We start from the raw sequence: 18,396 nt of genomic DNA, 5'->3' as shown, positions 1-18,396 counted from the left end.
TAAAAAGTTTAATGAACATTTTAACATACAATAATTATCCGTGTTTGTTAACATGTGCACACATGCAGATTTAAAAAACATTGATAATAAAACCACAAAATGTTTACGTTCAATCAACAGTAAACCAACAGTCTGATACAAGTGCTTATTAAAACTAAAATAACTAATACAGTCTGATTAAAAGAAGAAATCCGTCTCCGTCATATCGATAGCCCAAGCAAACTTGTCCCGATGCGTTTTGTTGTAGATTTTCTCGAGGCCAACTCCCCATTTCTTGCACCTGTGTGGAAAACCATCCCATAAAACGCGTCATGTCAACGGGCAACTCAATTATCAATCCCTTATAAGAGGTACAGTGTGCTACCTTTATATACAAGTAATGTTACGTTCCATGTGGATTGGGTGACAAGGATCCATTCATTTTTAGGTACTTTACACTATGGCGTGAGTGTCATTCGTACTTGTTTTTAGGTCAGAGATGCCAGTATGTGCCCACTTTTGAACTGTGCATTTATTGTGTCCATTAAGCACATGAAAGGAGCATTAAAAACGTACATCCTAGTACATGTCTAGTTCAAAAGTGGGCACACACTGGCATCTGACCTGAAGACAAATACAAGAGTCACCGGTTACCTGTTAGGCATTACTGTGGGCACGTTTTGGAAGACTTCCAGCCTTTGGAACAGTGACCACAAATTTGGTGCTCTGCTAAGAAATAAAGGACACAGTTGCATCGCTGATGAACCAGATTAGTGAGCAACTTAGCCACACATGTGAGTAAATTACATGCGTCCGTTCAGGGGCCACGTCAAATAACCAGATATGGGCTTGTGCAGGAAGCAATCACATGTGTAGAGATGGATATGACTGGATTTGTGGAACGATATAGAGCAAGTTTTCTCCTCCTCTTTGTGATGCTTCCATAAAGGAGACCGATTCTTTTTGAGTTACCTTATAGACACCCAGGAGGACAATGAATCAGGAACTCACCAGGCCACTGAGATTCTGGGGTCCAGATAGTTTAGCTTGGAGGTGCTCAAGGCAACCTGCTTATTCTCTTCTTTGTCCGTTGCCTGCACCTCCAGCTTCATGAGCTGCTCCTCCGTTCTCGCCACGGCCTTCTTCTTACTCTCCACCAGCCTGTGTGTATAGATTGGGATACTGTGACCATCCACCAGCACAATGTCCTAGGAACGTATTCCAATGTCCAAGAGCATGGTTACCATTACAGTACAGTTACCTACTTCACCCCAGTGTCAGTACATGTCCTCGTGTTCTAATACTTCTCTTCCCCCCAGTGTCAGTACATGTCCTCGTGTTCTAATACTTCTCTTCCCCCCAGTGTCAGTGCATGTCCTCGTGTTCTAATACTTCTCTTCCCCCCAGTGTCAGTACATGTCCTCGTGTTCTAATACTTCTCTTCCCCCCAGTGTCAGTACATGTCCTCGTGTTCTAATACTTCTCTTCCCTCCAGTCTCAGTACATGTCCGCGTGTTCTAATACTTCTCTTCCCTCCAGTGTCAGTACATGTCCTCGTGTTCTAATACTTCTCTTCCCCCCAGTGTCAGTGCATGTCCTCGTGTTCTAATACTTCTCTTCCCCCCAGTGTCAGTACATGTCCTCGTGTTCTAATACTTCTCTTCCCTCCAGTCTCAGTACATGTCCGCGTGTTCTAATACTTCTCTTCCCTCCAGTGTCAGTACATGTCCTCGTGTTCTAATACTTCTCTTCCCCCCCAGTGTCAGTACATGTCCTCGTGTTCTAATACTTCTCTTCCTTTGTAGAATGTTTCCCTCCTGCACCTTGTTATAACCCTTGATACATCTGAAAGTTTCTATCATGTCACCCTCTGTTCCCTTCTCTGCTCCAAACTATTCATATTAAGCTCTTTTAGTCTTTCTGGGTAATTTTTGTGCTGTAGACCATGCACCATGTTAGTTGCCCTTCTTTGTACAGTCTCTAATATATTTATATCCTTCTGTAGATATGGCCTCCAGAACTGAACACCGTATTCTAGATGAGGCCGTACCAATGACCTATACAGTGGTATTATTACTTCTTTCTTTCTGCTACTGATTCCTCTCCCTATATAACCAAGCATCTGACTTACCTTCCTCATTGCTTTGCTACATTGCTTACCTGCCTTTAAGTCACCTGGAATAGTGACTCCTAGATCCCTTCCATTATAGTGCCATTAATACTATATTTAACCTTTGGGTTTTTGAGACCCAAGTCCATGATTTTACATTTTTTGGCATTAAACTGTAGTTGCCACTCTCTTGACCATTCTTCTAATCTACCTAGATCATCACTCATTTGTTTTACCCCTCCTTGTGTGTCTACCCTGTTGCCTATCTGTGTGTCATCTGCAAACAGCATATTTTCCCTTCAATACCATTTGCAATGTCACCTATAAAGATATTACAAAGCACTATACTTTTAATAACAAGACCTGTTTGTGTCGTCTGCTCTTCCACCAGGATTCACTCACAGGGCAGCTGAGCACAGAGGCGGCCGATGTACCTTTAGAAAGGTTATCTAATCTTCTCATAGAACGATTGCAGTATTCTGGTTTTTATTAGCAAACAACTGCCTAGTTATTAGCCATCACGGAAATAGTGGTTGATATTGTAATTGACTTTATAACAGCATGTTAATTGGTTTTTGTTTTTAAGGGATGATTTATATTAACCGTTTGTGTTTGTGTTTACTATTTGTATGTACTGCAAATTTTATATATATAGGATAACACATGTTTAACAGATCTCTTCCCACTGCTGCATATCTATCTATATATCTGTATATCTATATATCTGTATTAATGCAAATCAGCATAGAAGTTCTCCCCAATATACAGCTACAGTTTATGTTCACTTGGATGAAGGTAAGTCACACTCATTTCCAATGAAACTTGTACAGTCACAGATCTATTACATACTTCCTGAGCTTCTCTGTGTCATTTTCTTTAACCTCTTTTTTGGCTTCTTTCAGCTCCTTTTTTGCCAGTGCAATTTGTTCTTTCCTGGCATCAATCTAATAGGGAGGAAAGAGAATAAAGTATCACTCACAATCCACTATTGGGGAAAGCAGGAGCACAAACTAGCAAGTGGGTAGGGAAATGACAGTTTCCTGGTCCCTTTAAGACATGTTTATATAGGGCCAGAGCACCTACTTGTGCTCATCTCTAGTTCCTCAAGCATCTTCCTAGTCTTTTAGTCAATCAGATTGCAGTATTCACAGCAGCACAGAGAATTTTAGTGCTCACACTGATTTTGCAGGAAGCAGTAACCTGTCTACTCCTGCCATTATGTTACGGAGGACAGGGCTGCATGTTACATGATGTTAGGAGGGGAATGAAGGCAGCAGCAAGCCACAGACTGAGAGTTATATAGTGGAAGGAGCAGGGTCCCCCAGCAGCACAGAGTATATCAACAGATGGGTGCAGTGGCAGATCCAGGGGTGGGGGGGGGGGGGGGGGCGATCAGGGCAATCGCCCCCCCCCCCCAGCAGACACTTGCTGCCGACGGCTGCACAGTATGTGCAGGTCCGTCCAGCCGTGACAGGCAGGGACAGTGTGCTGCCCGGCTGCTCTGATTGTGTTTTAAACACAATCAGAGCAGCCGGGCAGCACACTGTCCCTGTCTGTCACGGCTGGACGGACCTGCACATACTGTGCAGCCGTCGGCAGCCTAAGATGTTAGAAAGGGGGCGTGGCCTAAATCACCACCCCTAAATCGCCCCGGGTACAACAGTTTTCTAGATCCGCCCCTGGATGGGTGATGGTTTAGTGAGGACATGGTTCCATGTGGCAGGGGCAATTTCATGATGTGAGGAGGGAAATGGAGACAAGAGGGAAGCCAAACTGTTATATAGTGAAAGAAGCAGGGTCCTCAGCAGCACAGAGTAGTGATGTGAGGCTCCTGTCACACTGATACAGGAAGATTGTGGTTTCAAACTCGCCTCTATATGAAATAAACTTCAATAATACAAATTGCAAAACTCTTCAAAGTATTTGTCAGACTGGTACCATCAAAATATACAGAATCATAGGGGGTTATTGAGTAACAGTGATGTGCTGCATCTATTGGCAGTCAAGAATAGTTAATGAAAGCTGAAATCAGATTGGATGTTACATTGCATGTTGAAAAACACATTAATGATTGTATTTACCAGAAGGGTAAAAGTAGAAAACCAGTGAGACACATGGTTGCACAACTCCTCACCTTGCCTCTCAGGTTAGCCATGGATTGGTCAAAGGTTTTTGGGGGTGCCCGCTGATGGTTGCAAAGTATAGCAACCGCTCTGTTGGCTCTATTATAAGACAGGATCTTTTCTGGAACGCTTACCTCCGCTGGGGAGAAAGCAAAAAACAAAATACAGATTTCCTACTGGCCAGTTTTACAGGTCAAAAAGTTGCGAAAGTATTAAGTGAGGTATCTCTAGTCCTGCCCCTGTGTATGAATCCACACTGTGCAGTCCTGTAAAGCAAGTCTACAAATCTGTCAGTCACTCTGTGTCTGCTGTTAGAGAATCCCCTCCCTCCCAACATGACAGCCTGCTGCAGAGGAGTGTAAAAGAGCATGGTGGACATACTAAGTTCCATCTAAACACTCCAGTCACTTCAAATATATTATTCTGCTCAGTAATACACAGCCTACAACATACTATATATATTAATACCAAAGAAGCTTTATAGTTTGGTAACTGCTGTTAACTCCTATTTAACAGATCTGATTTCATCCTGACGGTTATGCCATGGAACATACTTGTCAACATTTTAAATTTTGCAGCGACACTACTGAACAGGTGGATCTGAGCCCATGGCACGCGGTGCAGGATCAGCTGACCCGCTGCAACGGCTATAGCTCCGCCCCAGCTCAGCACTTAAAGACGACACTTCTGCACAGGAGAACCACAAATTAAACCCGTCCCAGAATTAAATAAAGAATTTCTGTTCAGACACCTCCGCAGAACAGTGGTTTTGATGGTCATACAAACAAGCTGTAATTCCAGGGGAGGATACCCTACAATTATACTAAGAATTGGGGTCCAGTTATAGAGAAGAAGTGTCCGCCTATGACATATTATACATAATATTACATAACAAAAAGCCCTTAGCAAGGATGGTTTTAAATGTAAAGCTCAGCACAAGCAGTATAACATGACCGATACACACAGAGCACTTAGGATCATGTATCCTATAAAAGGCTGAGATCTTACGAGCTGTGAGTTCCTGGAGCTGTTGCTGCAGTGTGATCGAGGCGTTGTACGTCCTGAAAACCTTGGCGGTCAGTCCTTCCATCAGGGACTGTAGATGCTTGTTCAATATTGGCGTCTGCAACAAAGACGATTGATCTGGTTATGGGATCGTCTTATGTTTGAGATAAGTGACCAAGTCCTTCAATCCCTCAACTTATCCAATATGGGAAGTAGTGGTATCATAGCTCAGGAACACGCTCACAGTGTATCACTGACATGAAGCAGCATTACCCAGAAGCCTCATGGGTGAGAAGCTGCCCGATGTCAGCTACTGGTGCTCAGCGTGGGACAGTGAACGGGTACATAATATTCATTGCATTTAGTGTGTTAGATGCCCCCTAAACCTCAGCGCCAGCCTTGGCCACACACGGATCAATTATGTCTGCTTCTGAACACAACTATTGTACTTCTGTCCAATCACATCAATATATAACAGACACAATCTGATCATACAATTTTGATCTGGCAGAGCATAAAGACATTTGCAGTATATGGGCAGTTGTAGGATCATTAGTCTTTAATTTTACGATTACAGACACAATTCAATGAGCTTTAATTGATCCTTATGGATGAAAAGTTTCTACCTATTCCCAGCAGCCAAAGTTCCTGTCTTGTTATTCTATCATTAAATTATATTACACACACTTGTAGTGGCTGCTGCTTCACATTCTTATGTTGCATCTTTGACTTAAACACGTATGATTAACGTTTGGTTTAAATTTGTGCTAAATTACATATAACCCTGAACACATTTAATAAAAGGTCCAAAAGAACTTACAATCTAAAACGAGGTTCATAGCTTCATTTTGGCGATGACGCTATGTCCTCTTGTCCTTATTTGATTTTCACCCCGCTCCACCCTTTCAATTATAATCTTAATGTTTCCCCAAAGAAAATGATGACAATTTCTGTCTTTTTCGGCATTACTAAGGAAAACTCCACATAAAGGGGCGACCGACAAGTATAAATAACGCCATGACAATAGAAGCCTAGCGCGCTAAGTGTCTCCAATCTGTGTGCCAATTGTATATTTCACGCACACCAGGAGGATGACTAAATTAATTTGCAGAACAAAGCATATTCTCCTGGATTTGGACGAATGCCACCAGCGATAATCTCTGGAGCAGGCATGACACAGCTCCTTGCCTCAGTTATGCTGGCTTTGAGGTGTAATAGTAAAGTAAAGGGAGCAGAAATTGACATTTTGCTGCCTGTTGAGGAGTTATAACAGACACTGCAATGGATCCTACACCCAATGAGTCCTCGATATCTCTCGTGAGAAGGGAGAACAACATCAGGTGCTGTAGGCTGGCCTCTCCGTGGAACACTACCACCAGCTGTGGACTATGGTCCGGCCAAAAGCTGTCAGGTTTAATAAGCCTGTGTTAATCAGCGCCTCTGAGAAGTCAGGGGAAGGGGGAGAACACTCACGTTCAGTCTGTCAAATAGATCGTCCCCCTCCTGCTTGTTCTCCATAAACAGCTGGAGGTTTTTGAACACCTGAAAACAAAATTAAGATCGGTAATCAACAAGTCTCTCGAGTGGACTCTACCGTAAGCCCTACTGTACGAAAGGGATGCGTTTCTTTTAACTTCCCGGCAAACAGAGTTTATAATTCTTGGATGCTGCAGCTAAGTACTGAGATATTTACATAGAAGCTATGATTATTGTACTCTGTACACCGGTTGTTTTCGAAACACTCAGCGACACTGAAAAATTAAATGACAGTTCTATAGAAATGGAGGAAAAAATAAAAAAGTTTATATAAAATAACTATTAATGTACAGCAAAATATGCGATCCGTGAAATAGTAAGGAAGCACATAAGCTTTTAATAGCTTGAAACTGTCAAAACTATGAAAAATAGATTTAATCAAACATTAGTCAGCTCTAGTGAGAGGAAGTCATTGTGTGTCAACCAATAAGAAGCCAGCCTATTCCCTATGAGCCAATGGCTTATGGTCCTGACGCACCTCAGTGATGTCACCGGTCACTAGGGGATGGGCTACATTCTGGTCAATATTGACTGCAGCCCACAAAATGTCTGCCTCCACTGTGTGCAGGTGACAGAGAAACCGAATCCTCCAGTAGGAGATGTAATTCTGCAGGTTTATCCACGTCACTCCCGTATGGAACATCTTACAGCAGTTCAGAGACTGGCATGGATGTGACTAAAAATAGCCCCCACCCCAAGTCTCAACTTCCTCATCATTTTACCCACCAAGAACCAATATATAAAAAAACAGCCAAATACCCTACAATGTACTTAGTACATCACTGTTCCAACTGTACGTGTGTCCCTTAAAATCTAAATAGCTGTCAGATTCAGTTGTTGCCTGGAAAATCAACATGTAGGCATCCAGAGGACACCCTCCAAGACTCACATTATCCTCTAGTTATTGGGCTCTATGATCTGGGGCCCCATAGCAGTTGCATTGTCTCATACGGCTATAGTTTTGACCATGGAGCATGGGTTACACTTAAGTGTGCGCATTTAGTACCAAACATGAGTACGTACAAATAGTTTTAAAAAGGGACACCCGTTCCCTTGTTGGTAGCAACTAAATTCTGCATATGGCTAGGCTTTCAGGCTGAACTTGGTCAATCCCTACTCAGGTCATTGAAAGGCCAGGAAGTTCAACACTTAATCCAGTCAAATTTTTGGACAGGGGTAGAACATTCTTTACAGTCGAATTAGCCTAGAAAGCCCTGCGAATTGCAGATATTGTCCCACTAATGAGAAAGAGGTGGCGAGCAGTATATGGATTTGCACGCACCCTTTAAAAGCTTATTTCATGTGTATATTACAGTTAGATTTGCTTTCAGAATCTTGATTTGTCCATTTTACCTTTTTTTCCACCGGAACTTTGTTGTAGTATCGGATGCAATCTTTACCGAGGAAGTCGAACTCGACCACGTTTTTCTCTCCGTCGAGTTCTGGGTAAAGTTTAATATGTTCCACCCTCAAGGAGCAGCAACCTACAGTGTCGGCAGTCTCCCCCTCTTCCTTTTCATTACCCACTCTCAGAGCCAGCTGAGGAATCACAATACGAGTCCATGTAAGTTACCGAACAGATACAAGCTAAAGCAGAGCTCAAGGGTTCAAGGATACTTGTAGAAGACGTCTGGTACTTAATAAAATGATAAAACAAGTGAACAGATTGGGCACGGATTAAGTATTTTCGATAGAACCAATTCATTGGGGCCTCAGGCTACAGCCAACACTGGTCCTGCATAACAGCAAAGATCTCACGGAACAAAAGGTAAGGGACATTTAAATCCAACAATCTGAAGCCTCTTCAACATATAAAATAATCTTGTGAATTTCATAGTGGTTCTATCTAATAGGAGCAGGACACATATCTGAATATATCTCTGTGCAGGAGAGTAAATGTGAAAATGCTGACAATGTTTATGTTCTATCGGTGGATAAAGAACTTTCTGCATGAAACAGGCAGATGACCATGACTAGTCCTGGATGGTTCGTTCTAATCCCCCATCTTCTCTCTCTCCCACCCTCATCCCCTCTAAACAAACATCTGATAAAGTAAAATACTTTTCTTTGCATCAGTCACTACCTCATATAAATTTTGATTAAAATAAAGCTTTAGTTCCATATGGTCAGTGAATGCTTTGGTGGCTTCTATTATATTCAGATTTTCCAGTAGGGATACAATATTTTCATGGTGTTTCTTTATAACTCCATTAGATAAATCATATAGGAAACCATTAAGACTGGAGAAAGGTAATTTTAGGTATGGTTGCATTGGTTAATGGATTCCTTCTAAATTAGAAACTGCCCATTAATACACCCGTCTATTCTGCCAAGTCCCCCATCTCCTACTTTAACTGGAAAAGTGGGTACCAGAAAGGTATGACGAAATGGGAAGTTATGATGACAAAAAAATCCCAATTCCCTTTCATGCACCGTAACTGTGCTGCCATGTACATACCTCCATAAACTAATATAGAAACACAGAATTTGACGGTAGATAAGAACGGCTTAGCCCATCTAGTCTGCCCATTTTTTTTATTAACCTATGGTAAGTTAAACCCTATTTGATCATTTATTCTTTATAAGGATATTCTTATGTTTATCCCTAATATGGTGCATCCAATGCCCCAGCACGCTATAGTCATTAGTACATTACTATAAATGGGCAATCCTCATACTCCTGTACCTTGTCTATGAAATATAGGGCTACGGCCCTATATGGCCTTCGTACATTACCATAAATGGGCAATCCTCATACTCCCGTACCTTGTCTATGAAATATAGGGCTACGGCCCTATATGGCTTTAGTACATTACCATAAATGGGCAATCCTCATACTCCCGTACCTTGTCTATGAAATCTAGAGCTACGGCCCTATATGGCTTTAGTACATTACCATAAATGAGCAATCCTCATACTCCCGTACCTTGTCTATGAAATATAGGGCTACGGCCCTCTGTCGTATCTTCATCTCTTTTGATTTGAAATTCTCCCGATATGTTCTCCTTATTTTGTCAACATGATTTTTGAGTTTTCTGGCAACTTCATACTTTTCCCAATCTTTTTCCCCCTTGAGAATAAAAAACAAACCAAAAACATGTATGTTTGAAACTCAATGCAATACAATAAGGAGCAGGAATTCTATGGAACAGGAAAGCTTACTTGCCGAGTTCTCCTCACTACCTCTCAGTCGTTCGTCTTCAGATGTTCCTGTTACCAACTTAGGGCCTGAGTCATTAAGGAGAGCAAAGCATAAAAAAGGATTAACATTTGCACCTGGGCAAAACCATGTTGCATTGGAGGGGGAGGTAAATTTAAAATGTGGGGACAGATTTATAGTTGGGGTAGGACATGTCCTAGATCAACTTTAAATTTCAGTGTAATTCTAAAGCTAGCAAGTATTGTGTGCTAGATGAAAAAACAGATAGCATTTAACTTATGTGCAAAATAATAAACTAATTTGCACCCCTTGCATTGTAACATGGTTTGTCCCAGAGAACATTTACTCCTTTTTTGCCTTAATGACTCAGGCCCTTAGAGTGGAGACAGCCATCTTATGCAAAATCTCTAGGAACTAGAGCAAGGCTCGGTGATGTTGCTCATCCCTGGTAAAAGTTAGTGGTTAACAATGCTGGATTCATGGGTTCCATTCCAATCAGGGCCCTATCTGTGTGGAGTTTGCTATCTCCATGCCCACAGTCCAAAGGCATTCTGGTAGGTTAATTGGCTTCTGACAAAAATGGACCTTTGAGTCTGTGTGTGGTAGGGAAGTTAGTCTGTAAGCTGCAATGGGGCAGGCACTGTTGTGAGTGACAAAGACAAGGGCTATACTGTACACTGAGCAGCTCACAAGGCGAGATCAAGATTGAGGTCTGTTAGACTGCACTGTATCGCTCAAGGAGCCGTCTCTACCAGGGTCCTAAATAGAACTCAGAGGACTGCTAGGAGACCCAAAGTGTGAGGCCGACTCACCTACAACCTTCTGTCACCCAGTAACAGCGCAGGGAGTAAGAGAACTTTATTTGTGTCTAACACCTCACTGATTATTAGGCCAACGAACCTGAAGAATTCTCCCCTCAACTAACCCACTCTCTTTTTATCATCTTCAGTATAGCATGGAACTCTGTAAGTGGTGTAATCACTTCCTTACGTATGACCGACTACCAGCGCAAAAAATCAAATCATTACAAGCAATTTCCCAGATGGAACATGGCGGAGGTTGGTTATTAGTGGTGATAGGGGCAGGCAACAAAAAAAACTTCAGATCTTTTGCTCCCTAAAAAGAAAATTATGGAGAAAATCAACTGATTCTCTACAGTAGCCAGTTCCAACGTCCAGCTACTCAATGTTCCCCAGGCTGCTCTAGAAGCTCATTTGATTATCCTAATTTATTTTTAGAGGTTAAAAGGTTCTACTTTTAGCCAACATTACACAAAATCTAGGAGAGAAGCAATGCTGGTTATTAAGCAAATGTCCTTTCTTGGTCCTCAACAGTGTTATTGGTCCCTTTATACTCCATACAAAACCATAATTTCCATTTTTATTTTAATCAGGTTTTTATCTTTAAAATGTCAAATATAGTCATGGCCAAAAGTTTTAAGAATGCCACAAGTATTGGTTTTCACAAAGTTTGCTGCTGCCATTCCTGAGCTAGCTCTACACTGGTGGTGCCCGATCAACTTTAGGAGACGGTCCTGGTGCTTGCTGGACATTCTTGGGCGCCCTGAAGCCTTCTTCACAACTATTGAACCTCTCTCCTTGATGTTCTTTATGATACGATAAATGATTGATTTAGGTACAATCTTACTAACAGCAATATCCTTGCCTGTGAAGCCCTTTTTGTGCAAAGCAATGATGACATCAAATATTTCCTTGCAGTAACCATGGTAAACAGAGGAAGAACAATGATTTCCAGCACTACCCTCTCCTTTAAGCTTCCAGCCTGTTATTCTAACCCAATCAGCATGACAACGTGATCTCCAGCCTTGTCCTCACCAACACTCCCACCTGTGTTAACAAGAGAATCACTGACCTGATGTCAGCTGGTCCTTTTGTGGCAGAGCTGAAATGCAGTGGAAATGTTTTTGGGATAAAGTTCATTGTCATGGCAAAGAGGGATGTTGAAATTAATTGCAATTCATCTGATCACTCTTCATGACATTCTGGAGTATATGCAAATTGCCATCATAAAAACTGAGGCATCAGACTTTGTGAAGAATAATATTTGTGTCATTCTCAAAACTTTTGGCCATGACTGTACACAGCCTGAAGTCTGAGTATCACTGTGGCAGTTAAATCACATTAAGGAAATAATTTCCAAATCTCAGTTTCTCCCAGGAGACACAGGGCTTAATTCGAACAGGACACTGTCAAATTTAGCAGCAATTGCATTTTAGTTCTTTGGGGAATGAATAGCAATTCAGTTGCAATTTGTATCATGCTTATAAGAACATCCCAGCAATGAACAGGTTACCCTTAAACAAAACAAAGTCTCCACGCGTTTCACAGCCAGAATAAAATCAACGTGCACTCCCCAGTCTGTCTGTATGGAAAATTTCTCCATTGCATAATTAAAACCTTAATTTCATCTTCTATGACTGTGATCCAGACACGCTTTCCTGTACGTAATCCAGGTTCTTTTCTGGCTCGCTATATTTCTGCCGACCTCGGATGTGTGTCAGCAGCTGCTCACTATTTATTGTTATTTGCTAGGGATTCTGGATGCTCGTGACAATACACAAAATAATTTCTCTCTGTCTCTCTTTTTTTTTCTCTTTTATTACCTGTGGCTAAACAGCTTATTGAAGGTTGCCAGAGACAGAAGCCAGTTCTGTTCATTCCGACTTAAATCACTGCTCTCTGCCTGCCGAGATTTCCTCTGATTATGGAGCATTAGGCATTCATGAGATGTTATAAAGAGCAACGCAGTGCGCAACGCTCTCTCTCTGGTGCGCTCGCAGCTCAGGATATCTGTCAGCTGCTGCCATGGAATGGTTTGAGCTACTGCTGCACTAAACACTAGTGAGCGTCAGATGGACTGCACCTGCATCCTACATCCAGAGGTGGAAGCAATTCATCAAATATTCAGGAGAGAAAGCCTGGAGTTACATTACTGCCAAGACACAAAGCCTGGTAGTCAGCTGTGCCGACGAGGCCAGACACGGGAATCACTGCAGACTTGCTAAGGGATATGTGAAAAATTGAATATGGCAATAAGAACGTTAATAGTTCATTAAATAAGTCTCCCCAACATATCGTGTATATTATCCATCAATATTAGCCTCAAGGGGAAGCCACTGAGCTGCTTTAATGTGTTAAGCAGGCATTAACATTTACAATTTGGTTACGCTATAGTATTCTAGGCAGTCTGTGGTTCTTGGGCTGCGGTAGAACTACAACTCCCAGCATCCCCTTCTGTCAATGCCTTGTTACAAGGGCATGCTAGTCATTCCACAACAGCTAGACATATAGGTTTCCCCAGATTGCTGTACATGAACCCTTATTATTTCATCACTATGAGTGGGAGCAGCAGTAATGGTCTCTGCCAAGGAAGATTATCATTTATAAACTTCAGTGGAACATCGTTCCTCAAGACCAGATTATTTGCTTGGCATTACCAAATGTTACAGAATTCAGTAGCAATAATGTGGAAGTACCTTGCTCTGAATTATATAAATATACTTTAAATGACCCCCATCATCATCTATTTATATAGCGCCACTAATTCCGCAGCGCTGTACAGAAAACTCACTCACATCAGTCCCTGCCCTATTACAGTTTACAGTTTAAATTCCCTAACATATACAGAGAGAGAGAGAGAGAGAGAGAGAGAGACTAGAGTCAATTTGATAGCTGCCAATTAAACTACTAGTATATTTTTGGAGTGTGGGAGGATACCAGAGTACCTGGAGGAAACCCACACAAACACGGGGAGGACATACAATCTCCACACAGATAAGGTCATGGTCGGGAATCAAACTCATAACCCCGTTGCTGTGAGACAGAAGTGCTAACCACTGAGCCACTGTGCTACCAATGACCCTTTTCTTGCCTCAATCTGCTTGTGTTAGTCTGTGAACAGGGCGGGTAAAGGGGGCATATATTCCAGGGTCCCCATCTTCAGAGGGGCCGGTTTGGATGGACCAACATGTTCCCGGATTCCAGAATCCAAAGATTCATATAGTTATTATGCATTTTTATTACTGTTTTTTATTTTTAGCTGGTATATTAAGGAGAATGTTGAGAACATCAGCTTGTTTTCTGTCCAGCTCCACATAATTTTCTGACCATAGCCTTGAAGCGAAGAGCAAAGGTGGGAAGAATGAGCCCAATTGGTCCACATAAGGCCATCACCTCCACAACGAACAGGTCCGTTATGAAGACAATGGTACACGGACACTTGGGCGCACATTTATCATCGGGCAAAACGAGAAATACTTATCAATCCTTATCGCATGGATAAGCATTGATGTATTTCTCAAATTTATGAAAAATGGAACACAGAAACAGCAGTTCCGAAAAACTGCTGTTTCTGTGATAAAAAAAACACACTCACCACTGGCTCTTCGGTCGCGCTGTCTCCCGATCTCCTCCTCTTCGGTGCACTGTCTCTTCTTCATGCTACTGCGCATGTGCCGACCGGAGAGCTTGAGGCTGTGACAGGGAGGGATCACAAGATCACTCCCTGCGCATGCGCTGTCCAGCTCTGCTCTCAGGAGCAGAGCTGGACATAACGAAGAACAGAAGTTTTACCAACATTTCGGATGATATACGCTAGCCTCAGCTGGCGTACATTAACACAACAAGTTCCCGAAAAAAACATTTTTTCGGGACTTGTTAGATTGCGGCCAGAGCAGTCACCATACTGTTGAATGGTGACTGCTCGCAAAAACGATCAGGAGTGCAAAGCAGCAGATATCAATGATATCTGCTGCGATGCACCTTTAATAAATTTGCGGAGAGCACATCGTGGCCTAATTTACACGGTAAGTGCACGATAGTGCACTACCGTGCTTTCTTAAATATACCCCTTGGTCACTTATGGCCGGTGATATCACTCCAAGATCAGGTATTACAGTGCTGTAGTTCGCCACTTGGGTATGCAACTCAAAATCCATTGTGTCTTAACAAACGTGTAGTGGAAAGCAAGTAAAATCTGAGGACAGCGTTTAGCTTCCACCTTCCTGATTTACATAAAACCGGGTCGCCTCTTAACACTCCTAATTGGAAAAGTGGGACGAAAGAGGAACCTTCCAAACCACTCCTTTGATAAGGCCTCGCTCTATTCCCAACAGGCCACAGAAGCTGGGACTGCCTTTACCAGGACAGCGGACCGCTCACATCTCACTCTTTAACCAACACTTAAAGTGTTTTCAGATATTACTTTTTTTGTATTAAAAAGGAACGCGCTTCAGTATTCTATGAAACAAGCAAATCCATAGCGTTGAGCAATTAAATACCCGTCTAATAGAAACAAAGTCCCACGTGTGTGAAGAATCAGACGAGGTCTTCTGATTTAGGGGGGCATTATTTGCGGTTCTGTGTCTGGGGTATAGAACCTGCTGGGTAACAGTTACAGTGCGGCTGCAGCTTGGAAATACGGCTTCATTTTCAATATATAGATCCCAACGGACAAAGTAAAGAATAGAATGCGCTGGGCTGAGTATTGGAAGCGGAGATCTGTACGGTGTGAATGGAAACTACTTTGTGGCATCGGCTCCTAGGAGGATAGTTACATAGCTGGGGAGATCCCACTGGAAGGATTCGGGCATTAAGCTGGGCGATTAAGACTAATCCTGTGTTACATAAAATATACCTAGATAAAAGCTTAGACTTTTGTTGCCCCGAGTTACGACAGCTCTGCGTTCTTCCTGCTCCTAGCCCTGTGCAACGTACTCCAGGCAACAAAAAGAATTACATACATAAATACAGGGCAATCTAGTGATACAAAGCACCACTAAGCATCAGAAGCACAACCAGGTGGAATAATCATAGATTCAGTCAACACCCACCAGAGTTACTCATTAATCCAACCTGTGCTCCTAATTTTTGTTTGAATGTAACAGAAGATGTGATGAAGTGTCACTATCTGCTGTTGTGACAGTGAAAGGTTAGATCTGGCTCATACCTTCAGCTTGGAATTTGCATTGAGCATCACATATTTCACCGACCCCTGAACATTTTCGGTCCAGGATGAAAGCCAAGTTACTGTGTTATCGTGTCGAACCTCTTTCCACTTGTGTCCACTAGGGGGCTCTGGAATTTTTGAGTCTCTGGAAGAGAAGGTTAAACGCAGGTAATCGCTATGCACCAGAGTAAAAAGAAAAATTGCCATCAAGACATTTAGGCAGCTCATAAGGTATATAATATTAACGCTAATTAGACTCGGGAGGCAAGTTAAGCACAGGAGCAATATAATTATCATTTAACATATAAAAGCAACAAACAAAATATATACCCAATAGCACAATAGTTTTTGTTGCAAAAGTTACTTACCTTTCCAAAACATTGCATCGCACTTTTTGAACCAAGAAGAGGAGGGCGGGGGAGAGAAAAATGGCTGCATGGAGTAGATTCAGAGGGTCTGGAGAGGTCTATATTGGCAACTATTATAATTATTATCAGGTTTTTTTTTAATATAGTGCATACATATTATGCAGTACTATACAGAGAATATTTAATCATTAACATCAGTTCCTGCCCCAGTGGAGCTTACAGTCTAAATTCCCTAAACACACAGACACACACTAGGGATAATTTTTTGGATAGCAGCCAATTAACCTACCAGTATGTGTATTGGAGTCATGGTTGGGAATTGAACTCATGACCCCAGCGCTGTGAGGCAGAAGTGCTAACCACTTAGCCACTGTGCTGCCACACACACACACACACACACACACACACACACACACACACACACACACACACACACACACACACACACACACACACACACACACACACACACACACACACACACACACACACACACACACACACACACGTTAATTTCATTCAGAAGACAATTATATGACCAGTATGTTTTTGGAGTGTGGGAGAACGCTGGACTATGTAGAGGAAACCCACACAAACACGGAGAAAACATGCAAATTCCACAGATTGTTAAATCTCCACAATACAAGAGCTACTCTTTTGAATACATTTAACCATGCAGCTCAGAGCAATGAGCGGTAAGTTGGAACCAAGAAGCAAGCAAATTGTGAATTACCTGGCAGGTGACAAGTTCACGGCCTGGTTGAAGGAGTAAGAAATGAGTTAAAGCAAAGAAGGTTTGTGCTGTCTGTTATTTAACTTAAACAGCATTTTCTGCCATTATCCTGCAGATGGCGCTGTTGTATAGCACATCATTGCATGAAGGTCTTTTCGTTCCTGGTTACTGAATTTTTATGTAACGTTCTACAATTCTGGTTGGCATGAAAGGGAAGAGGAAGAATAAAAATATCTTTCGCTAAGAAAAAGAAAAAAGGTTCAGTGCTGCAGCATAAAGGCAATAGAGAAAGGGGAAACAATTCAAGTTTTAGTAAACTTTTTCTCTGTATAATGATCAGCAAAATCGAACCTGACGTATGCTAGTGACTTACTAACCAAATAGATTGCAGAATGTACAAGGTGTAGATCATACATGCATTCCAGCATACAACACCAACATTTACCAAGCCCGGCCAACCTGTGGCTCTTCAGGTGTTGTGAAACCACAAGCCCCAGCATACTTTGCCAGCAGATAGCCATTTGATGGCTGGAAAGGTATGCTGGGAATTGTAGTTTCACAGCTGCTCCTGGAGATCCACAGGTTGGCCAGGCCTGCTATATAGGGTCAATGCTCTTATATTTAACTTGGGGAGCAAAGAGAAGCAGGGCCATCTTTTCCATTGGGCATGATGGGCAGCTGCCCGGGGGCCCCACGGGCAAGGGGGCCCCATAGGCACGGCTCTTAATGAGAATAAATAATCCTGTGAAAGAAAAAAGCCTGCAAAAAAACCTACAAGGGTCACTGAGCAAGTACATCTATCCATTTCTATCTCTATATATCTATATCTGTATCTGTATACATCTATATATCTATATCTAGGGGCCCCGGTGCACTGCTTTTTTCCCGGGGGCCCATAATGTTGTTAAGAAGGCCCTGAAGAGAAGCTATGAAATTCTCCACCTTTTACTAATCCCTGCTATCTAGAGCTGCCCTGTGCGCTTCCATTGGGATCGAATGATAGGGAATCACATTTGGGGAGTCCGATATTGATGAGTGTTCCTTTTTCTGCTTCTCCCAGCAACAGAACCTTGATCATACGTGGGTTTATCAATTCTGTCTTATATCCTTTTTATTTTACAAGAAACCATTGCATTATATCTTTGTATGTCAATTGATTAATAGTTTTATCTTAAGCATTGTGGATTTATTTTCCATATTAAATTACACTTAATAAGTTGAGGTCTCTGTGTTGACTACCACAACAAGGGTCTTGAGTTAGTAACGGCCAAAACTACAAGGGTTGATCGAAGGGGGCAGCCCCCTTGTACACTATTTCTAGCAACTGTTCTACATATGGAGCCGGTCATGTGAGCGCCCCCTAGTGTTCTTTATCTCACACAGAACCTCCTTATGCATTTAAAGCTTTTAAAATA

General features: G+C 42.1%; 1 protein-coding gene across 6 annotated transcripts in view; it reads right to left on the bottom strand.

Annotated features, from left to right (window-relative positions):
- LOC142104477 (DNA topoisomerase I, mitochondrial-like) overlaps positions 1-18,396 on the bottom strand; it is a 164,176-nt gene continuing 145,780 nt past the window's right edge. For all 6 annotated transcript variants that reach the window (XM_075189165.1, XM_075189164.1, XM_075189166.1 and 3 more), the window contains 9 exons: positions 15,881-16,025; positions 9,680-9,823; positions 8,107-8,292; positions 6,691-6,759; positions 5,221-5,335; positions 4,224-4,351; positions 2,939-3,033; positions 991-1,140; positions 1-280 (listed from right to left, as the gene is read on the bottom strand). In XM_075189165.1, coding sequence (XP_075045266.1) covers positions 178-280; positions 991-1,140; positions 2,939-3,033; positions 4,224-4,351; positions 5,221-5,335; positions 6,691-6,759; positions 8,107-8,292; positions 9,680-9,823; positions 15,881-16,025 — 1,135 coding nt within the window. In that variant the 3' untranslated portion in view covers positions 1-177. The remainder of the gene's footprint in view (positions 281-990; positions 1,141-2,938; positions 3,034-4,223; positions 4,352-5,220; positions 5,336-6,690; positions 6,760-8,106; positions 8,293-9,679; positions 9,824-15,880; positions 16,026-18,396) is intronic.

Source organism: Mixophyes fleayi, chromosome 10 (assembly GCF_038048845.1).
Source record: "Mixophyes fleayi isolate aMixFle1 chromosome 10, aMixFle1.hap1, whole genome shotgun sequence".
Taxonomy (NCBI): domain Eukaryota; kingdom Metazoa; phylum Chordata; class Amphibia; order Anura; family Limnodynastidae; genus Mixophyes; species Mixophyes fleayi.
The sequence above is the reverse complement of the archived record's forward strand: the minus strand, read 5'-3'. Positions and strand labels throughout refer to the sequence as shown.